This window comes from Syngnathus typhle, unplaced genomic scaffold, assembly GCF_033458585.1.
Source record: "Syngnathus typhle isolate RoL2023-S1 ecotype Sweden unplaced genomic scaffold, RoL_Styp_1.0 HiC_scaffold_28, whole genome shotgun sequence".
NCBI classification, from domain to species: domain Eukaryota; kingdom Metazoa; phylum Chordata; class Actinopteri; order Syngnathiformes; family Syngnathidae; genus Syngnathus; species Syngnathus typhle.
The window spans coordinates 517,937-542,365 of record NW_026871934.1 but is presented as its reverse complement, the minus strand read 5'-3'; the positions used below and the strand labels follow the sequence as shown (position 1 = coordinate 542,365).

The 24,429-nt window shown below is 45.7% G+C and overlaps 1 protein-coding gene across 1 annotated transcript in view; it reads left to right on the top strand.

Annotated features, from left to right (window-relative positions):
* The window catches only part of LOC133147089 (protein FAM162B-like), a 54,544-nt gene that overhangs the window by 20,035 nt on the left and 10,080 nt on the right, over positions 1 to 24,429 (top strand). The window contains exon 4 of the mRNA XM_061271189.1: positions 2,293 to 2,401. Coding sequence (XP_061127173.1) covers positions 2,293 to 2,401 — 109 coding nt within the window. The remainder of the gene's footprint in view (positions 1 to 2,292; positions 2,402 to 24,429) is intronic.

The window sequence follows — 24,429 nt, the reverse complement described above, 5'->3', positions numbered from 1 at the left end:
ATATATCGATCGTAGAGCACTATATCGTGATATATCGTGAATGAATCGCAGCAGGCTTTAAGATATCGGCAAATATCGTATCGTAGTTCTTTGTATCGATATGGTATCGTGACAAAACCCGCGATTTACACCCCTAGTAAAAGCCATGACCGAGCCCCATCCACCGTCCCCGGACATCCACCTGGCCGAGCGCCGGCCCCCGACTTCAATCCACGGAGATGAAAGAGAGCTCCGTAGAGTAGGACCGGGCGTGCGTAAAAGCCATAATAGTTTTTCAAACCTTCTGTGTCACTCCAAATCTTTCAACCCTTCAAACTCTTCGTCCTCCGTGTCACTTAGAAACAAAGCCGCTAATGATGCCGGTAGTACGTGGGGCATTTTCGTCACCCGGTGATCAATCTTTGTCCTTTTTGTAAACAAGCGCCACACCGCGTCGCGCTGCTGACGTCACTTGAAATCCAAATTACAGTATTACTTGCTACATCGCGGTTCGTTTATCGAGGTTTCACTTTTTTGTTTTTTTGAAAATGTTTGGAAAAAAAACACATAAGTCGCTCCTTATTACAAGTGCCCCCCCCCCAAACTATGAAAAAAAACGCAACTTATAGTCCGAAAATTACGCTACTCACCGCATGCTCGTTTTATTTCTTCAGTTTTAGGAAAAGGCTAAGACACCGAAACAAAATTTAGACTTACACAGGTTGGTTGAGTTCAATCACAATTCTTCAAAGTCAAAGTCAAAGTCTGCTTTATTGTCAACGTCTTCACATGCCGAGACATACGAAGAGATCGAAATTACGTTTTCTCTATCCCACGGTGACAAGACATATTACACGATAGACATACAAGTAAACGACGCAATATAAAAAACAAGAAGGCACAAACAATAAATAATAAGAGTAATAATAAATAATAAATAAACAGATAACACAACAGATAAGAGCCAGTGTGCATACAGACAGTAAAAGTACAGGACGCTACGCAGAACGGGGGAGCGAGTTCAGGATCCTAACAGCCTGGAGTATGAAGCTGTTTGAGAGTCTGGTTGTGCGGGAGCGCAGGCTTCTGTACCTCTTCCCAGAGGGCAGAAGCTCGAACAAAGAGTGAGTGGGGTGACAAACATCACTCACAATCGTGGTCGCCTTGCGGGTGAGATGGGAGGTGTAAATGTCCTTCAAGGAGGGGAGCGAAGCACCAGCAATCTTACCAGCCGTGTTCACTACAGCAATACAGCTGGAGAGGACGCTCTCAATGGTGCCGCGGTAAAATGTAGTCATGACGGCCGGAGGAGCGCTCGCTCGCCTGAGTTTCCGCAGGAAGTACAGGCAGCGCTGGGCTTTCTTTGCCAGTGATGCGGTGTTGGTGGACCAGGAGAGATCCTCACTGATGTGCACCCCCAGGAACTTGGCGCTGCTCACTCTCTCCACCACAGCACCGTCGATGGTCAGCGGCAGCTGTTGGGTGTGACCCTTCCGGAAGTCCACAACAATCTCCTTGTTAAGAAAGCTCTGTTTTCAGGAAAGTACAATACAGCGCTGGGCCTTTCGTGCGACAATGCTCAAGAGCAGAAAGTCTCCATTCAGAAAAGGCAATGTTCAAGGTTCTTTGGTCAGCTTATATTCAGTTGCACATGCCAGTGTGGGCCGAGTTTGATGGGTGATGAGTCAGGAGGTGTGGCAAGTTCGCAGGAGAGATTGATTCCATGGGAGTGGGTGCTGGTTCGGTGAGAGCTGGTTCCGTGGTGGTGGGTGCTGATTATGGGTGATTCGCTGTGTGTGGGGGCTGTTGTTTTCCATCCCATCTTTCGGCCTTGGCGATCACCTTTGGCCGGGTTCTTGGTTGTTTTCCTCTGGCACGTCTACCGGTTTTATCTCCAAGTGTCCTTCCTGTAAACCATTCTTGCACATACTTCATCCACTGTTGCACACCGGCCATTCATCATTCTTTCAATTTTGTCATTTTGTACGGAATTATGTGAGCTTTTGGCTGTGACATCATCAATTTATTAATGTTCCCTGACTATGCAAAGTTTGTACTCACCACTTACCATGTTTTTGTTTGTTTGTTATTTTGATACTCCACGTACTTGCTTACGTTATCATAATTTTGAAGTAAATTCTAAATTATACATAAAATTACAACTACCAGTGGTAAAAAATAAAAGCACCCTCTTAAACAGTCAGTGGTCTATCCGAGACACATTTGGCCCTCAAACGAGTAGTATATTACTAACGTTGACCATAATAGGAGTATATTACTGAAATGACTTGTTGCATTTTGTGTGTGCAACAGGTATGAAATGCTTGACGCTGCCAGAAACAAAGTGCGAGTAAAAGCCTGCTACGTGATGATGGCAGCCACAATAGGTGCCTGCTTGTTGATGGTCCTCCTGGGCAAACAGGTGAGTGTTTTGTGTGTGTGTTCGCACACAGTGAGTTCTGTTGTGTGTGTGTGTGTGGGGGGGGACTTTCAAAGCTGAGCAGAGGTAGGCAACTTTGGTCTTCAAGGGCCGACCGGTGTACTGCATGTTTTCTATGACCTACTGTTGCAACACACCTGATTCAAATAGTCAGATAATAAGCAATTAGTCTGCAGAAGCTAGATAACAATCCTGATCATTTGAATCAGGGTGTGTTGCGTCAGGGAGACCTTTAAAACATGCAGGACACCGGCCCTCGAGGACCGGAGTTGCCAACCCATGCGTTACCAATTACCAGTTACCAATGCATGCAGTGGCCTTTTTGAGAGCGAGAGCTATTATTGCGAAGGGCTACCAGTTTTATGCCTGAAAATATGCTGAAATTACTTTCATGTTTAATACATTTTCAGACACTGATCATGTTGATGATATGGGGTGTCCAGATCCAATATGTATTAATAGTGGATATCGGTTCTACATCAGCCAAATAAAAATCTGGATCTCGCATGCAGAGCCCATGTGATGATGTCAGCAGTTTGGTAGTCCATAACATGTTTGGCCGTCTTAACCTGGCACGGGTGGTGGACATCCAAGCCAGCTTTACTTTTTTAACTTTACTTTTTGCCACAGTGCTGGATACTATAATTGTGTTAACTTAATCAGAGGCGGTGCTGGCTACTTTTGTGCCCTGGGCGGACCCACACGCTCCAAATTCTTTTTTTTCTTGCAAACACTATTTGGTCCGTCAAACTACATTAACATTCAAAGTCAAAGTCAAAGTGAGCTTTATTGTCAATCTCTCCACATGTCACAACACACAAAGAGACCGAAATTACGTTTTTCTCTATCCCACAGTGACGAGACACATAACACGATAGACATACAAGTACGCGACACAATATAAAAACAAGAAGGCAAAAATTCAAACAATCAATAGTAAGAGTGATGAATAAATAATAAATAAACAGATAACACAATAAATAAGAGGAGCAAAACGGAGCCAGCAAGCATAGCGCAAAAGTAAAAAACATCATAAACAAAAAGGCACAAACAATAAATAATAAGAGTAATAATAAATAATAAATAAACAGATAACACGACAAATAAGAGCCAGTGTGCATACCGACAGTACAGACAGTAAAAGTACAGGACGCTACGCAGAACGGGGGAGCGAGTTCAGGATCCTAACAGCCTGGAGTATGAAGCTGTTTGAGAGTCTGGTGGTGCGGGAGCGCAGGCTTCTGTACCTCTTCCCAGAGGGCAGAAGCTCGAACAAAGAGTGAGCGGGGTGACTCGCATCACTCACAATCGTGGTCGCCTTGCGGGTGAGATGGGAGGTGTAAATGTCCTTCAAGGAGGGGAGCGAAGCACCAGCAATCTTACCAGCAGTGTTCACTATGCGCTGCAGGGCCTTCAAGTTGTAGTCAGTGCAGCCGCCACCCCAAACAGCAATACAGCTGGAGAGGACGCTCTCAATGGTGCCGCGGTAAAATGCAGTCATGACGGCCGGAGGAGCGCTCGCTCGCCTGAGTTTCCGCAGGAAGTACAGGCGGCGCTGGGCTTTCTTTGCCAGTGATGTGGTGTTGGTGGACCAGGAGAGATCCTCACTGATGTGCACCCCCAGGAACTTGGCGCTGCTCACTCTCTCCACCACAGCACCGTCGATGGTCAGCGGCAGGTGTTGGGTGTGACCCTTCCGGAAGTCCACAACAATCTCCTTGGTCTTGTCGACGTTCAGCAGGAGGTTGTTGTCCCTGCACCACGTGGTCAGAAGGTCAACCTCCAGCCTGTATTGAGTCTCGTCTCCCTTGGTGATGAGACCCACCAGAGTCGTGTCGTCAGCAAACTTCACGATACGGTTGTCGCCGTAGGTTGCAGTGCAGTCATGCGTCAGGAGGGTGAAGAGCAGCGGACTGAGCACGCAGCCTTGGGGGGCCCCCGTGCTCAGCGTGATGCTGGCGGAGATTTTGTCGCCAACACGTACTACCTGTGGCCTCTGACAGAGGAAGTCCAGTAGCCAGTTGCAGAGGTAGGTACTGAGGCCCAGCGCGTCAAGTTTGCTGATGAGGCGTTGTGGCACAATGGTGTTGAAGGCAGAACTGAAGTCCACAAACAGCAATCTCACATACGAGTCCCTCCTCTCCAGGTGGGTGAGGGCCGAGTGGAGGGCAGAGCAGATGGCATCCTCAGAAGACCGCTTGGCTCGGTACGCAAACTGGAAGGGGTCAATGGTGGGGGGGAGAATGGATCGGATGTTCTCCATGACAAGCCGCTCAAAGCACTTCATGATGATGGGCGTAAGTGCCACGGGGCGGTAGTCATTGAAGCAGGACGGAGCGGGTTTCTTCGGCACAGGTACGATGGTGGCAGCTTTGAAACACGACGGGACGATGGCCTGCTGCAGGAAAGTGTTGAAGATGTCCGTGAAGACATCCGTCAGCTCACCAGCGCAGTCCTTCAGCGCCTGACCCGGGATGTTGTCAGGGCCCGCCGCCTTACGGATGTTGATGGCGGCAAGCGCCCTCCTCACGCTGTCGGCGGAGAGGCACAGGGGCAGCTCGTGTGAAGGGGGAGTGGCCTTCAGCGGGCAAGTGCTGTTCTGAGCGTCGAAGCGAGCAAAGAAGCAGTTGAGGTCATTGAGCAGACGGACGTCGCCTTCACAGCTCTGCGGCGCGGGCTTGTAATCCGTGAGTGTCTGAATGCCCCGCCAAAGGCTCCGGCTGCCGCCCTCTTGCCTGCTCGCAGCGGGTCGTGGAGAGAGGAGAGGGCTGCTCTTCTGGCACGCACACACGCACAAAGAAATAACGAAAGAACACGACTCTCAGCAGCAAATTGACATCACCTGACTATAAGGGCACCCCAGTGCCCACTGAACAGATTAGAGATGGAACTGATTGAGCTAGAAAACTGGCAATTCTTTTATCAAATTGAGTGCTCGTGTGCCCCCACATGGATTGCGCCCTGCGCGGTCACCCATATTGCCCATAGCAAACACCGGCCCTGAACTTAATCGATGACAGGGTACTGTAGAAAATGACGAATCGTAGAGACTTTTTAACCACACTTTTAACATCCTGAATGCTCTGTGGATTTATTCCTATTGTTTTTGTAGTAATTAGTAGTGCCTGGGCAGCGATCACTGTGAGGGCCCTGTTTTTGTATGATTTTTTTTTTAGTTATTCATTTGAGCCCAAGCAACAACCGCTACGAGGAGGGACCTTGTGTTTGAATACGGTATTTGTCGGACTATAAATCGCGGGGTTTTTCCATAGTTTGGGTTGGGGGACAACTTTTACTCAGGAGCGACTTATATGTGTAATTATTCACACATTTTTACTTGATCATTAACACATTACTGACTTACTAGTATAGTTGATCACTTCACATGTTATTTTCACTTTAAACCGCATGAGGGCGCACTATGGCTGTGGAATAATTGGAGCCTCACTGACTATGAGTTCCATTCACTGACTTCAGGAGCCACAAGATTTTATGATTTGGAGTGACACAGATGGTTCGAAAAACTTGTTATTTATGTCATAGTTATTTGATGTATAGTTTATTTAGAGTAGCAACGTCTATGTTGTTAGACTTCAGTAGTTTACTATTGTCTAGCAAGGCCGTGAAGGGAGCAGGGAGGGGAGACGGGAAGAGCGATCAAGGGCGCTTGTTTATTGCACTGTGTTGGCTCATATGTTGAGCTCTTGTTTTGTGAAATAAAGAGCCTGTTACCAAACCCACGTCTTGCCTGGTACTTTGGTAACGCTGCAATGTAGTTATATACGTAGATTTGTGGAATAATTGGCGTCGCAACTGACAACAAGTATGACGTCAGCAGCGCATGGAGTTCCGGAGTCAACAGCTGTTTTTTTTTTTAAAGTGACACATAGGACGAAGATTTCGATGGATTTAATGATTTGGAGTGACACGGATGGTTTGATAAAATTGTTGTTTATATTATAGTTTGATATATACCATATTGGCCCGAATATAAGACGACCCTGATTATTAGACTCTTTTTGAAAAACTCAAGTTTGAAAAAAGACATTTTGAACACCGAATTTAATTTTCATTCAGAAACTGATTACATCTGAAACAAATGATTATAACAATATATTCGAGAGATAAAACACATTATTTTGCCCCACTGAAATCATGCAAAAACTATCACATCTTAATATCTGAACATTTAAATATGTAAACTGTTAGGGTGGTGCTCACTCTAACTTACCGTTTTTTTCCGTGTATAGTGCGCCCCCATGTATAATACGCACCCTAAAAATGGCATGCTGATGCTGGAAAAAAGCTTGTACCCATGTATAATACGCACCCAATTTTTATGAAATTTTTTTTAATTTTTTTTTTTTTTTTAAATATTAAAAAAATATATAAATTATAAAATATTACCAAGCGGCTCGGTGGCGCACTGGGTAGCACGTCCGCCTCACAATTAGGAGGGTGCGGGTTCGATTCCACCTCCGGCCCTCCCTGTGTGGAGTTTGCATGTTCTCCCCGGGCCCGTGTGGGTTTTCTCCGGGCACTCCGGTTTCCTCCCACATCCCAAAAACATGCTTGGTAGGCCGATTGAAGACTCCAAATTGTCCCTTGGTATGAGTGTGAGTGCAAATGGTTGTTTGTCTCTGTGTGCCCTGCGATTGGCTGGCAACCGGTTCAGGGTGTCCCCCGTCTGCTGCCCGATGACGGCTGGGATAGGCTCCAGCACGCCCGCGACCCCCGTGGGGACTAAGCGGTTCAGAAAATGGATGGATGGATGGATAAAATATTACCTGTAATACGGATTTAGGTAGAGAACTGAACTCTCGCTCTTTATATAGCTGACGTGTCTTGCGCATCCGTTCTGCGCATCTGTAATGGCGGCCTCCGTATGATATCCGGTTTGCGTGTGTGCGAGAGCGAGAGAGAGCAAGAGAGAGAGAGAACGCTCAACCGTAGCGCGCCGCCGACCGCCCAACTGCACCGTGCTGGTCGCATTATTGTGACAGAGCCGTCGCTGAAATTTAGAAGATATTTTTAAAGTCCTGATGTACTTTCTAAAATTTAAGTGGACCTCAGTGCGCACTGCGCAGGGAGCTTAATTTGGTGCGGTCGCGCAACCGCAGCGCGCCGGGCGCTCACTGTCGCATTGCTTAAAGAGCGCCTTTGTGTTTTAGGATGAACAGCAGAGACCAAAGGAACAAGGCAAAGTGTTGTGAAATAAAATATTACCTGTAATACGCATTTTGTTATTTGCTGATTGAAACTGCTAATTAAACTGTGAATTGAAACTAATAGGAAGAAAACAACTCTCGCTCTTTATATAGCTGACGTGTCTTGCGCATCCGTTCTGTGCATTTTATTTCACAACACTTTGCCTTGTTCCTTTCTTCTCTGCTGTTCACTTCAAACACGCTCCATGCGACCGCAATGCTCTCGTATCAGACAAGGCTTGCTCGATCACCTGCTCGTTTGCTGTCTGTCACAATGTACCCTACACAAATCCGAAACATTTGTTGCGGCTCCGAGTCACGACGAGGGGCAAGTTTTGGTTTCCAAGGGTGTTTTTATTCCTCTTCAACGTGTCTCCCATACAGAGCCGCCTCTTTCCTGTGCGCGCACGGAGCGCGGTGGTGCGTTTACGGGCAGTCGGAGAAATCAACGCCAACAAAAAAAATTACATCCAGCCTAGTTAAGACCATACCAAAGACTATAAAAATGGGACCCATTGCCTCCCTGCGTGTGTGACGATCATTGGGACTTAAAAAAAAATATATAAAATTAAAAAAAAAAATTAAACATTTTTTGTACCCATGTATAATGCGCACCCCAGATTTTAGGACAATAAATTAGTTAAATTTTGCGCACTATACATGGAAAAAAACGGTATTTTGCAAGAACCACACAGGAGTCAAGCAAGTCATTTTAAACACCTGCAGGCGGAGAGTCCATTCATAGCTGTGCTTACAGCGATGGTCGAATGGAGGTCTGACTCAGGCCTTTTTAGGTGCATATTTGAGAGAAACAGAGTGGGGTTGAAAGTGGGGGTGTGGGAACACACAGGATGGGGTGAGCCGCTCCCCTGCTGATCAAAGCATAGCAGGGGACCTTTTACGACTTTCTGTAAACAAAGCAACTTTGATTGCTTCCTCTGCGTCTAGTCAATCAGTTGAAAAGATCTTAGCACTTTGGTCAACTACTTTTGTCTAGACAGGACAAGCTAGTTAAATTATTACAGGTTACATTCCAACATAATCATACGATGAAGATATTCTGCAAACCCTAACATAAACTATAGTGCAATCACAGTTGTAAATGAATGGCTTCTGGTTTATGAAATGTAAATAAATACTGTGATAAAAGAACAAAATTGCAATAACTGCATTAACCATCAAAGTGAAGTCTAACTGTAACTGTAGTCTTGAAACAAATCTGAATAAGGAAAAACATTGCTATAAAATAATGCAAACAGCTACCGCTATTGTTGGGGAGCCTGAGCCATAACTCGGATGGTTATGCTCTTTTCGCCCCTGGGTGTCGGTCAAAACACAGGAGGGAAGCCGTGGTTCGGTTTTGATTGCTTTACTGAATTATTGGCAAAAAAGTAACAGTCACTGTGGCTCATAGGGACATACAGGCAAAGTGGCAAAAGGGTATAGGCACGTTTGGTCGTAAGGATGTGAGAGCAGGTGTGTGTAGTGTACATGGGTGAGTCTTTGAGATTCTTGTGTGTGATTATTGAGCACGGGTGTGAAGGGTGTGTGGAGTGTGTGTGTGCGTGTGTGCGTGCGTGTGTGTGTGTGGGGTGTGTGTGGGGGGAATGTGTGGTTCTGCAACAGACAGAAATACAGCACGGAAGTCAACGCTCAACTTCTGACGTCACACAACACGACGGCACACATTACATAATTAACTGTGCGTAATGGTTCCGCTATACTAAATAACGATACATGAAATACTCTCGACAACACACCAAACATAAGTCATCGAGACACCGTCTCCATGGCTGTCGTCCCAGAAAAAAGCCTCTTCTAAAAAAGATGCACAAGGAAGCTTGCAAAAGGTTTGCTGAAGACAAGCAGACTAAGGATATGGGTTACTGAAACCACGTCCTGTGGTCTGATGAGACCAAGATAATCATATTTGGTTCAGATGGTGTCCAGAGTGCGTGGCGGCAACCAGGTGAAGAGTACAAAGTCAAGTGTGTCTTGCTGACAATCAAGCATGGTGGTGGGAGAATCATGGTCTGGGGCTGTATGAGTGCTGCTGGCACTGGGGAGATACAGTTCATTGAGGGAACGACGATTGCCAGCATGTACTGTGGAATACTGAAGCAGAGCATGATCCACTCCCTCCGTAAACTGGGCCGCGCAGCAGTATTCCAACACAATAATGACCCCAAACATACCTCCAAGACGACCACTGCCTTCCTAAAGAAGCTGAGGGTGAAAGTGATGGACTGGCCAAGCATGTCCCCAGGCCTAAACCCTAATGAACATCTGTGGGGAATCCTCAAACAGAAGTTGGAGGAGCGCAAGGTCTTCAACATCCACCAGCTCCGTGATGTCCTCATGGAATAGGATTCCAGCGCCGATCTGTGAAGCTCTGGTGAACTCCATGCCTAAAAGGGTTACGGCGGTGCTGGAAAATAATGGTGACCACACAAAATATTGACATTTGGGTCCAATTTTGGCATTTTCAGTTGGGGTGTACTCACTTTTGTTGCCAGCATTTTACACATTCATTGTTGTATTTTGAGTTACTTTGAAGTAACAATAAATTTACTTAGCTATCCAAACTCTACAATGACTACTTAACATTGGATCAGTCATTTTTTCAGTGTTGTCCCATGACAAGATATAATTAAAATATTTCAGAAATGAGAGGGGTGTACTCACTTTTGTGATATACTGTATGTATATATACAGGACTGTCTCTGAAAATTAGAATATTGTGATGAAGTTCTATATTTTCTGTAATGCAATTAAGAAAACAAAACTGTCATACATTCTGGATTCATTGCAAATCAACTGAAATATTGCAAGCCTTGTATTATCTTAATATTGCTGATTATGGCATACAGCTTAAGAAAACTCAAATATCCTATCTCAAAATATTAGAATATCGTGAAAAAGTATACTAGTAGGGTATTCAACTAATCACTTGAATCGTCTAACTCGTAACACTTGCAAGGGTTTCCTGAGCCTTGAAAAACACTCAGCTTGGTTCATTAAACTAAATCACAAGTATGCGGAAGACTGCTGATCTGACTGCTGTCCAGAGGACCATCATTGACACCCTCCATTAGGAGGGTAAGACACAAAAAGAAATTTCTCAAAGAGCAAGCTGTTCACAGAGTGCAGTTTCAAAGCACATCCACAAAGAGTCGGTTGAAGGGGGGAAATGTGGCAGGTAATGCTGTACAACCAAGAGAGATGACCACAGCCTTAACAGCGTTGTGAAGAAGAACCGCTTCCAGAATTTGGGGGAGCTTCAAAGAATGTGGACTGAAGCTGGAGTCCAGGTATCAAAAGCAGCTGTTCACAGACGTGTCCGGGAAATGGGCTACAATAGCCGTATTCTGAACTCAAGACAACGGAAGAAACATCTGGAAAGATCGAAAAGGAAGCACTGGACAGTTGCAGAGTTGTCCAAAGTCATCTTTTCAGACGAAACCAAGTTTTGTATTTCATTTAGAAGTCAAGGCGCCAAAGCCTGGAGAAAGGCTGGAGAGGAGCAAAATCCAAGTTGCTTGAAATCCAGTGTGAAGTTCCTACAGTCAGCGATGGTTGGGGGAGCCAGGTCAGCTGCTGGTGTTGGTCCACTGTGTTTCATCAAGTCCAGAGTAAATGCAGATGTGTACCAAGAGATTTTAGAGCACTACATGCTTCCATCTGCTGAAAAGCTGATGGTTTCATTTTCCAGCATGATCTGGCACCTGCCCACAGTGTCAAAACCACCAGTCAATGGCTGACCATGGCATTACTGTCCTCGATTGGCCTGCCAATTCCTGTGAGCACAATAGAGAATTTGTGGGGTATTGTGAAGAAGAAGCTGAAAGACACCAGACCCAACAATACAAATTAGCTAAAGGCCGCTATTGAAGCATCCTGGGTATCCATAACACCTCAGCATTGCCACAGGCTGATTGCCTCCATGCTACGCCGCAATGATGCAGTAATCCGTGCAAAAGGATTCCCAACCAAATACTGAGTGCATTAATGGACATTTTCAAATGTTTGATTTTGTTTTGCTGTTATAAATCTTTTTTTTTTACTTGGTCTGAGGAAATATTCTAATATTTTGAGAAAGGATTTTTGTGTTTTCTTAAACTGTAAGCCATAATCAGCAATAATAAAAGGCTTGCAATATTTCAGTTGATTTGTAATGAATCCAGATTGTATGACATTTTTGTTTTTTTAATTGCATATCAGAAAATAAAGAGCTTAATCACAATATTCAAATTTTCTGAGACTGTCCTGTATACCTTGTAAATAGTTTGAAAGGTTGAAAATGTTGCTGTTTGCGCACTTTATTAAATACCGTTTTTTTCCATGTATAATGGGCAAGATTTAACTAATTTATTGTCCTAAAATCTGGGGTGCGCATTATACATGGGTACAATTTTTTTTAATTTTTTATTTTTTTTAATTCTTTTTTTTTTTTTTTTTTGAAGAAAATCATGGTACAACAATTTTTGAAGAAAATCTTGTCACGGATGGAGTGTGGAAAGGAGCAGGGTGACCAAGTGCAGCTTGGACCAGGGTTCATTAGAGGAACTCAAAACACAGACTTGGTAAACTAGCAGAACTCTCTAACAAAACCAACAACAGGACTGACCGACAAAGACGTGGAACAAAAAGACAGGGTGACATTACCAAAGACAGGAACAGAAACCGTGTTATTGTCAAATATTGTTTGTTTTTTAAGCTCCATCGCGGACTGGATGTCATACGGAGGCAGTATCACTGCGCATGCGCACTATGGATCCGATGCGAATAGTCCTCTTCTCTTCTTGACTGACAATGAATGTGATAGTTTAATACAATCAGCAAATAACAAAATGCGTATTACAGGTAATATTTTATTTCACAAGACTTTGCCTTGTTCCTTTCGTCTCTGCTGTTCACTTCAAACACGCTCCATACGAACGCAATGCTCTCGTATCAGACGCTTGCTCGATCACCTGCTCGTTTGCTGTCACAATGTACCCTACACAAATCCGAAACATTTGTTGCGGCTCCGAGTCACGACGAGGGGCAAGTTTTGGTTTCCAAGGGTGTTTTTATTCCTCTTCAACTTCTCTCCCATACAGAGCCGCGTTTTTCACATGTCCGCACGCCTTTTTCACATGTCCGCACTTTTCATTTTAACCTAACTGATCGCGGCGGTGCCTTTACGGGCAGTCGGAGAAATCAACGCCAACAAAAAAAATACATCCAGCCTAGTTAAGACCATACCAAAGACTATAAAAATGGGACCCATTGCCTCCCTGCTTGGCACTCAGCATTAAGGGTTGGAATTGAGGGGTTGGATCACCAATTAATTCCCGAGCGCGGCGCCGCTGCTGCTCACTGCTCCCCTCTCCCCCAGGGGATGGATCAAAATCACACGGGGATGGGTCAAACGCAGAGGACAAATTTCACCACACCCAGATGCGTGTGTGACGATCATTGGGACTTAAAAAAAAAAAAAATGTGGGTGCGTATTATACATGGGGGCGCATTATACATGAAGAAAACGGTATGTAAATTATTTTTGCCACCATAAACGCATTTTCATTATTTTTGTTCCAGTTTTATTGAAGGGAAGGGCTGTTGATAATCATAATCTGTTGATAATGCCATAATCAGCAATATTAAAATACACATACACACACGGGGGCAAAAAAGTATTTAGTCAGCTACCAATTTTGCAAATTCTCCCTCTTACAAGATGAGAAATGCCTGTAATTTTCATCATAAGTACACTTCAACTATGAGACAAAATGAAAACAAAATCTGGAAAATTTTAAGGAATTTATTTGCAAATTATAATGGAAAATGTTTTGTGTGGCTTCCGTAATATACAGCCGTAGTTGTAGATTGGGACAAAAAAAACCCCAGAGGATTAGACGTAACATGGAGAGGAGTACGTAGCTTCACCGCCATTGTTTTGTGTGGCTTCCGCCACGTAGATCGGGAAAAAAAAACAATCACAGGACTAGACGTGTCACGTAAAGCAGGGGTCCCCAACCCCCGGTCCACGGACCGGTTACTGGGTCACTTGGTACCAGGCCGCCAAGCCGCACAGGAAAAAACCCAACATATTTTTTATTTATCGACGATCAATTCATTCTGGTCAAGATGCTCGTCCTGGTCCTATGATATGTTTTCCGAGTCGAGCCTGCAAAAATGAGTAAGAATTTATTTTGAAAAATATAAAAAAATAAATTTAAAAAAGTTGCGGTTTCCATTGACAGAAGACGCTCGTCTCTGTCATGTGACATGTTACCCCAGTTGAGCCCGCGAGGCAAGCAAAAATGAGCAAGAAACAGAGAAGTTTGGAAAGCTTCTTCGGAAAGGGAAAAAAGCCCAATGAGGAGACTGAAGAAGAAGAGCCTACCACTTCTATGAAAAGGAAAGCTGGATTTAAAAGAACATTTCTGTAGTCCTACTTGAAATATGGATTTATCGCCACAGGTGACTGAGGCGCCAAGCGCACTCGGCATATGTGGCGACAGGCTAGCTAACGAGGCAATGAAGCCTTCAAAACTGCTTTGACACATGGAGACCAAGCATCCTGAATAAACAGACAAACCTTAACCACTTCGGATGTCATTTTTTCCGATTACGCCTAGATGGGGCCGGCTCGTTTCTGAGAAATTAGCTCAGTGCTCCCACTAATTCAACGTAATGGTGTTTTTTTTATATATCATATAAATCAGTGGTTCCCAAACTTTTGCAGGCTGGCGCCCCCTTTGGCTCCCCAGTGAATTCCTAGCGCCCCCCTCCTAGATTGTTGTGAAATGCTGTCAAACATATTTCCGATGGTTTTCCGTTTCTGAACATTGTCTCGGAGTGACTGAAAATATGCCAAGTTTTTGTCTGCTTTATCAGAGTGCATTTTCTTCAAATGTTCCAAAAGCCTCGAAGGTTTCATAGCTTCATTTGAAAACACTCTATCACACAGTAGACACATTGGTTGCTGTTGGTTGTGTGGTGCTGCGACAAATCCATATTTCAGATATTCCACACTATATTGCCGACACTTCTTTTTTGTTTGCTGTACCAAGGCCATACTTTATTCTGGAACAAAAAAATAAAACCATGTAAAATACAGCATTTTATCGCATTTCATAAATAGGCCTACTTAAAGACAAAAATGACAACATTGAAGGTATGAAAAGCAAGTTTACCCTCTCATGTATTCATTTTCTTAATTTATTCACAGAAAATGGTGGCGGACGTGATCTAAGGCAGTGGTCCCCAACCTTTTTTGCGCCACGGACCGGTTACATGTCAGAAATATTTTCGCGGACCGGCATTTATATAAATAAATAAATAATACATTTATAATATCATTACCATTACGTTGAATTAGTGGGAGCACTGAGTTTGTTTCTCAGAAACGAGCCGGTCCCATCTAGACGTAATCGGAGACAATGACACCCGAAGTGATTTAAGGTTTGTCTTTTATTGCAGGATGCTTGGTCTCCATGTGTTGAAGCAGTTTTGAATGCTTCACTGCCTGGTTAGTTAGCCTGTCGCCACATATTAGCTTTGCGGGCTCGACTGGGGAAACATGTCACGTGACCGGGACGAGCGTCTTGACCTGAATTAATTGATCGTCGATAAAAAAAAAATTCTGTGCGGCTTGGCGGCCCGGTACCAAGTGACCCACGGACCGGTACCGGGCCGCGGCCCGGTGGTTGGGAACCATTGCCCTAACCAGCTCAACACAACACAACACGGCGCGTTCTGGCGAGTCCCCAATTTCATGTTGACTTGAACTCAAGATGATGTTGACCGCCAGAATGCGGTTTTTATTATAAGATAAAATTCTGAACATTACAAGCTTGAAATTACAAACCTGAGCTTTTGCTTTTGTAGCTATGCTGTCGTATCTGACTGGGCCAGAGCGGCGTGCGTGTTGTGTACAAATCGACTGCCGCCCCCCTACCGCCCCCCTACCGCCCCTTTCTTCCTCACCGCCCCCCCAGAGCTTTCCACCGCCCCCAGGGGGGCGGTACCGCCCACTTTGGGAACCACTGATATAAATCATATCATTTTATTTCATTGTATTTCTATATTTATTATACATGTACCGTTTTTTTCCGTGTATAGTGCGCCCCCATGTATAGTACGCACCCCTAAAAATGGCATGCTGATGCTGGAAAAAAGCTTGTACCCATGTATAATACGCACCCAATTTTTATGAATTTTTAAAAAAAAAAAATTAGTTTCTTTTTTTTTTAAGTCCCAATGATCGTCACACACGCAGGGAGGCAATGGGTCCCATTTTTATAGTCTTTGGTATGGGCTTAACTAGGCTGGATGTAATTTTTTTTGTTGGCGTTGATTTCTCCGACTGCCCGTAAACGCACCACCGCGCTCCGTGCGCATGGAGCGTGTTTGAAGTGAACAGCAGAGAAGAAAGGAACAAGGCAAAGTGTTGTGAAATAAAATATTACCTGTAATACGGATTTAGGTAGAGAACTGAACTCTCGCTCTTTATATAGCTGACGTGTCTTGCTCATCCGTTCTGCGCATCTGTAATGGCGGCCTCCGTATGATATCCGGTTTGCGTTTGTGCGAGAGCGAGAGAGAGCGAGAGAGAGAGTGCGCGAGAGAACGCTCAACCGTAGCGCGCCGCCGACCGCCCAACTGCACCGGGCTGGTCGATTATTGTGACAGAGCCGTCGCTGAAATTTAGAAGATATTTTTAAAGTCCTGATGTACTTTCTAAAATTTAAGTGGACCTCACTGCGCAGGGAGCTTAATTTGGTGCAGCGCGCCGGGCGCTCACTGTCGCATTGCTTAAAGAGCGCCTTTGTGTTTTAGGATGAACAGCAGAGACCAAAAGAACAAGGCAAAGTGTTGTGAAATAAAATATTACCTGTAAAACGCATTTTGTTATTTGCTGATTGAAACTGCTAATTAAACTGTGAATTGAAACTAATAGGAAGAAAACAACTCTCGCTCTTTATATAGCTGACGTGTCTTGCGCATCCGTTCTGTGCATTTTATTTCACAACACTTTGCCTTTCTTCTCTGCTGTTCACTTCAAACACGCTCCATGCGACCGCAATGCTCTCGTATCAGACGCTTGCTCGATCACCTGCTCGTTTGCTGTCCCGTGCGCGCACGAAGCGCGGTGGTGCGTTTACGGGCAGTCGGAGAAATCAACGCCAACAAAACAAATTACATCCAGCCTAGTTAAGACCATACCAAAGACTATAAAAATGGGACCCATTGCCTCCCTGCGTGTGTGACGATCATTGGGACTTAAAAAAAAAAAAAAAAAAAAATTAAAAAAAAAAAAATTTTTTTTTTAATTTTTTTTTTGTACCCATGTATAATGCGCACCCCGGATTTTAGGACAATAAATTAGTAAAATTTTGCGCACTATACACGGAAAAAAACTGTACTATTTATATAAATTTATTATTTATTTCTATAAAGCAGGGGTCACCAAACTACGGCCCGCGGGCCGGACACGGCCCGCGGGACCGTTTAATCCGGCCCGCCAACCCTGAATAAATTGTATTATTAAACTTTTTTCTTTTTTTTTTTTTTGCTCATTTTGCCTGCAATGACTGCGTTTCCCCAGTAGATGGGGAAGCGCTCGCCTGCGCATTTACTACCGGAAGCCGTGTCAGAAAGCTCGGTGCACACTCACAAGTGCGTGTACGGACATGGCGCACTCGCGCTCTATTTGTATCAGTCCCGAATTTAGAGCGTGGGCTGTGACGACAGCATTCTTGTAATTTGCGCGCTGAGCTTTCAGATGCAGTTTTGCGCTAAAGCCACCCACAAACCTTCCCCTGGAATCCTTCCGTTAAAATGTCGCCCAAGTAAAGCAGGGTGAACACAGTGCCGAGCGTTTAAAAGAGTTGCCAATTTGGCTCGACGTACGCGACGTGACGTTCAGCCACATGAACGTCAACATCTACCCGTCACAGATCGAGGTAAACGGACAAACACCTCGGATCTCGCCTAAGAATTGCCACAACAAATTTTACTCCAGACTATGACGCACTATCAAACTTTAACAAAAAAGACAGCAGTGTCTACAAGCCTACTGGAACCTACAAAAGGATTATAAGGAAGGAACACAAGAACTTTAAGAGACTGCTCATATGTGTCAGAGAGGTTCTGCTCTGACAACTGAGCTGAACTTTTATCTGTTAAGATTGTGCATGGCACAACAGAAAGTTAATGTTCCATGGTTTTTTTTCTATGAAGAACCTAGAGAGTTATTTAGTTATTTATTTCCTGTTTTTTCTGTGAAGAACTCAGAGAGGGTTTAGTTATTATTTATTTCATTAATAGTGTTATTTGTTTCCTGACTTTTTTTCTGTAAAGAACCTGGAAAGGGTTATTAAAGAACCGTTATTTGGTTATGTGTGGCTTTCTGGAAAACAATAAATTTTTTAAGCTCCCCTACGATCGTCACACTTTTTCTGTTACAAACTGCCACCGGCCCGCCATCAGAGAAGGGAAAGGTTATGTGGCCCTCAGAGGAAAAAGTTTGGGGACCCCTGCTATAAAGGCTGGTCCGCAAAAATGTTTCTGACGCGTAAACGGTCCGTGGCACAAAAAAGGTTGGGGACCACTGAGGTAAAGGAGTACGTATCTCCGCCGCCATTGTTTTGTGTGGCTTCTGCCACACAGAGACGTAATATACAGGCACTCGATGAACCAATCAGAGGACATAAAATTTTTGATTGGTTGATTGAACTTTATTCATCCCACAGCAGGGAAATTCACTTGTCACAGCAGCGCAAATGAGTGCAACAATAATACAAGTGCAAGACTAAAACAAGTGCCAAAATTTCAAAAAAGCGAAAATAACAGACAAGGACAAACAAGTGCTGCTAGTAGAGAAGAAACACATTAATTTTATCAGGTGCCACGCATGTTGTCTAACAGCAGAGCGAATGAAGGACCTGCAAAACCGATCCTTCCTACACCGAGGGTGCAAAAGTCTGCCGCTAAAGGAGCTGTTCAGGGACCGCACAGTCTCATGGAAGGGGTGAGAGGTGTTGTCCATGATGGATTTAAGCTTAATCAACGTCCTCCTCTCACCCACAACCTCAATCGAGTCCAGGGGACAGCCCAGGACAGAGCTCGCTCTTCTGACCATCTTATTCAGTACTGCCCCCACCCCAGCAGACAACAGCGTAGAGCAGGGGTCACCAACACGGTGCCCGCGGGCACCAGGTCGCCCGTGAGGACCGCATGAGTCGCCCGCAGGACGGTTCTAAAATTTGCTCAAATAGTGGCACTTGTCAGTGAGCTGCATCTATTTATTTTACAGTCAAACCTTGGTTTTCGAACGTCCGGGTTCTCGAAATAATCGGAATTCGAACAAAAAATTCGAGACTTTTTTGCTTCGGTTGTTGAACAAAATTCGGAGGTCAGACCTCGCGTGATGAGCCGGGAGGACCCGAGAAAACCCGACCGCGTGGCCCGGATGCCGACTGACTCCGTTGTTATTGTATTTTCGTAACTTTGAGGATTGTATTAACCCCTAATCATGCCTCCGAAGAAAGCAAGTGGGAGCAGTCAAGCCATCCTAAAACACAAAGACGCTCTTAAAGCAATGCGACAGTGGTGTGCTGCAGTTGCCCGATCGGACCAAATTAAGCTCCCTGCGCACTGAGGTCCATTTAAAATTTTTAAAGTACATCAGGACCTTAAAAATATTTAATAAATTTTAGCGACGGCTCTGTCACAATAATGCGACCACCATGGTGCAGTTGCGCGGTGGGTGACGCGCTACGGTTGCGCGTTCGGCGGTGCGCTGCAGTTGCGCGATCGGACAAAAATGTGCAAACGAAAAAAATGCTTAAAAAAAGCGGGATTTTTTTTTCTTGAAACATTTTTTTTTTTCCATTACAGTGGAGCCTCGGTTTTCGAACGTCCCGGTTCTCGAACAAATCGGTATTCGAACAAAAAATTCGAGTTTTTTTTGCTTCGGATGTCGGGCGAAATTTGGTTGTCAAACCTTGCGGGATGAGCCGAGAGGACCCGCATGCCAACTGACTCAGTTTGTTATTACGTTCTTGTTACTCTGAGGATTGCATCAACTCTAATCATGCCTCCAAAGGAAGCAAGTGGGAGCAGTAAAGCCATCATAAAACACAAAGATGCTCCTAAAGCAATGCGACAGTGAGCGCGGTTGCGCGATCGGACCAAATTAAGCTCCTTGCGCACTGAGGTCCACTTAAATTTTGGAAAGTCCATTAGGATGATTCGGAATTCGAACGACTACTTCTCGAACAGCCTTCTGGAATGGATTGTGGTCGAAAACTGAAGCTCCACTGTATTTGTAATGGGAAAAATAGATTCGGAATTTGACTGATTCACTTCTGGAACCGCCTTCTGGAACGGATTGTGGTCAAAAACCAAGGTTTGTTTCCGTTCATGAACGGGAATTTAGTACGTCACTGACTCGTAAAGTCCCTCCTCCATCTATAGCTCGCTGGCGCTGCTGATTGTTTCGTTCGCAAAGATTCATGAGTGAGTGACAGACAGCATTGCCGCTCTGCCATTGCCAGCCGACTCACTTTATGCCGACATTGATGTTTTAATTTTGTTTTTGTTGGCCTGTAGTTGATGGTGTTATTATATATCGAATGTGTTTGTGTTTGAATATCTATCCATCCATCCATTTTCTGTACCGCTTAGTCCCCACGGGGGTCGCGGGCGTAATGGAGCCTATCCCAGCCGTCATCGGGCAGTAGGCGGGCGACACCCTGAACCGGTTGCCAGCCAATCGCAGGGCAAATAGAGACAAACAACCATACACACTCCCACTCACACCTAGGGACAATTTGGAGTGCTCAATCGGCCTACCAAGCATGTTTTTGGGATGTGGGAGAAAACCGGAATGCCCGGACAAAACCCACGCGGGCCCGGGGAGAACATGCAAACTCCACACAGGGAGTGCCGGAGGTGGAATCGAACCCGCACCCTCCTAACTGTGAGGCGGACGTGCTACCCAGTGCGCCGCCTGTGTTTGAATAAGAGGTTGAAAAAAAAAAACGTTATGCCGACATTTGTTAATTTTGGGGACACCAACTCATATCCATCCATCCATCCATCCATCCATCTTCTTCCGCTTATCCGGGGTCGGGTCGCGGGGGCAGCAGCTTCAGGAGGGACTCCCAGACTTCCCTCTCCCCAGCCACTTCATCTAGCTCATCCCGGGGTATCCCAAGGCGTTCCCAGGCCAACTGAGAGACATAGTCTCTCCAGGGCGTCCTGGGTCGTCCCTGGGGTCTCCTACCGGTGGGACATGCCCGGAACACCCTCAACGCCTCGGCTGCGCCGAGAAATTCTGTCCATAAAAATTATGAACAGAATCGGTGACAAAGGGCAGCCTTGGCGGAGTCCAACCCTCACTGGGAACGAATCCGACTTACTGCCGGAAATGCGGACCAAACTCTGCCATCGGTGATACAGGGACCAAACCGCCCTTATCAGTTGGCTCGGTACCCCATACTCCCGAAGCACCCCCCACAGAACTTCCCGAGGGACACGGTCGAACGCCTTCTCCAAGTCCACAAAACACATGTGGACTGGTTGGGCGAACTCCCATGCACCGTCGAGGATCCTGCTGAGGGTGAAGAGCTGGTCCACTGTTCCACGGCCAGGACGAAAGCCACACTGTTCCTCCTGAATCCGAGGTTCGACCTCCCGACGGACCCTGCTCTCCAGCACCCATGAATAGACCTTACCAGGGTGGCTGAGGAGTGTAATTCCCCTGTAATTGGAACACACCCTCCGGTCCCCCTTCTTAAAGAGGGGAACCACCACCCCAATCTGCCAATCCAGAGGCACTGTCCCCGATGTCCACGCGATGTTGTAGAGACGTGTCAGCCATGACAGCCCCACAACATCCAGAGCCCTTAGGAAATCCGGGCGGATCTCATCCACCCCCGGGGCCTTGCCACCGAGGAGTTTTTTAACTACCTCAGTGATTTCGACCCCAGAGATTGGAGAGTCCGCCTCAGAGTCCCCAGGCCCTGCTTCCGCAATGGAAGTAGGTGTTTGGCGTGTAGGTGGGATTGAGGAGGTCTTCGAAGTATTCTCCCCACCGACACACGACGTCCCGAGTCGAGGTCAGCAGCACGCCATCTCCACTGTAAACAGTGTTGACGTTGCACTGCTTCCCCCTCCTGAGACGCCGGATGGTGGACCAGAATTTCCTTGAAGCCGTCCGGAAGTCATTCTCCATGGCCTCGCCAAACTCCTCCTACGCCCGGGTTTTTGCCTCAGCAACCGCCGAAGCCGCGTTCCGCTTGGCCACCCGGTACCTGTCAGCTGCCTCCGGAGTCCCGCAGGCCAAAACTCCTTCTTCAGCTTGACGGCATCCCTTACCGCCGGTGTCCACCAGCGGGTTCGGGGATTGCCGCCACGACAGGCACCAATGACCTTACGGCCACAGCTCCGGTCGGCCGCCTCAACAATGGACGCCAGACGTTCCCAGCAGACCCTCACAGAGCGTTTGGGTCTGCCAGGTCGGACCGGCATCTTCCCCCACCATCTGGTGATCAGTTGACAGCTGCGCCCCTCTCTTCGCCAGAGTGTCCAAAACATGCGTCCGCAAATCCGATGACACGACTACAAAGTCAATCATCGAACTGCGGCCTAGGGTGTCCTGGTGCCAAGTGCACACATGGACACCCTTATGTTTGAACATGGTGTTCATTATAGAAAATCCGTGTCGAGCACAGAAGTCCAACAATAGAACACCGCTCGGGTTCAGATCGGGGGGGGGCGTTCCTCCCAATCACGCCCTTCCAGGTCTCACTGTCATTGCCCACGTGAGCATTGAAGTCCCCCACAACTCAGTGAGTGATTCACTCAGTGAGTGATGCACTCAGTGATTCGCATTTCCAGTTGTGTGTTGTTCTTGAAGATATTGCGAGCTCTGCTGACACACCGAGTGGTGTATCTGTCTGTCAGACAGGGAGGGGAGATTGCAGCCGACGATCCTCTACTGCTCTGACTGTCCTCTGTAGCCTCCCTCTGTCTGCAGCACTGCAGCTTCCGTACCAGGTGGTCAAGCAGTACGTCAGCATGCTCTCAATGTAGAAGCGGTAGAAGGCCAGCAGCAGCTTCCAGTCCATACTGTTCTTCTTGAGGACTCTCAGGAAGTGTAAATGCTGCTGAGCCTTCTTGATGACAGCTGAGGTGTTGCGTGTCCAGGAAAGGTCATCGGAGATCTGGACTCCCAGGAATCTAATATCGTGGACCCTCTCCACACCCTCGCTGTTGATGTAGAGGGGAGGGGGATCACTTTTCTTCCTCCTGAAGTCCACGATGATCTCCATTGTCTTTGTGGTATCCAGACCCAAGTTATTTACAGAGCACCAGGTCGTGAGCTTCTGGACCTCCTCCCTATAGGCTGTCTCGTCACCATTCGAGATCATCCCGACCACTGTTGTGTCATCAGCAAATTTGACAATCATGCTGACTGCAGTCGTAGGTATACAGGACTCTCAAAAAATTAGAATATTGTGCTAAAGTTCTTTATTTTCTGGAATACATTACACATTAAACAAAAAAAACGTTTGTTTTTGTTGTCAAAAAAACATTTTGACATATTTGTTTAAAAAAACAAAAATGTCAGACATTCTGGATCCATTACAAATCAACTGAAATATTTCAAGCCTTTTATTATTTTAATATTGCTGATTATGGCATACAACTTAAGAAAACTCAAATATCCTGTCTCAAAATATTAGAATATCACGAAAAAGTATACTAGTAGGGTATTCAACTAATCACTTGAATCGTCTAATTAACTTGAAACACCTGCAAGGGTTTCCTGAGCCTTGAAAAACACTCAGCTTGGTTCAGTAAACTAAATCACAAGTATGGGGAACACTGCTGTTCTTACTGCTGTCCAAAGGACCATCATTGACACCCTCCATCAGGAGGGTAAGACACAAAAAGAAATGTCTCAAAGAGCAAGCTGTTCACAGAGTGCAGTTTCAAAGCACAGCCACAAAAAGTCTGTTGGAAGGGGGAAATGTGGCAGGAAATGCTGCACAACCAAGAGAGATGACCGCAGCAACAGCATTGTGAAGAAGAGTCGCTTCCAGAATTTGGGGGAGCTTCAAAGAGTGGACTGAAGCTGGAGTCCAGGTATCAAAAGCCACTATTCACAGGTGTCCGAGAAATGGGCTACAATAGCCGTATTCCCCTGGTCAAGCCACTTCTGAACTCAAGACAACGGAAGAAGCGTCGTACTTGGGCTATGGAAAAGAAGCACTGGACAGTTGCAGAGTAGTCCAAAGTCCTCTTTTCAGACGAAAGCAAGTTTTGTATTTCATTTGGAAGTCAAGGTACCAGAGTCTGGAGAAAGGCTGGAGAGGAGCAAAATCCAAGTTGCCCGAAATCCAGTGTGAAGTTCCCACAGTCAGCGATGGTTTGGGAAGCCATATCAGCTGCTGGTATTGGTCCACTGTGTTTCATGAAGTCCAGAGTGCAGATTTTAGAGCATTACATGCTTCCGTCTGCTGAAACGTTTCAGATGTCACTTAACCAAAGAAATGTTGATTTCAAAGTTACTGGTGCAGAAAATACATGTTTGCACAATTAACTTTTCTCCTTAGTTACACATTATCTGAGATTGCTAGTTTGAGTGAAATCAAGCTATTTTCAAATTGTGAGTACTAAAGAACAGAATATGGTAGAATGTTTGTCACCATCTTGCTCCACGGAAAGGCTGAGGGATTCATTTCTCCCCCATCCCGCGAGACTTTTTAACTCGCCGCGGAGGTTAGGGCTGCGTTCACG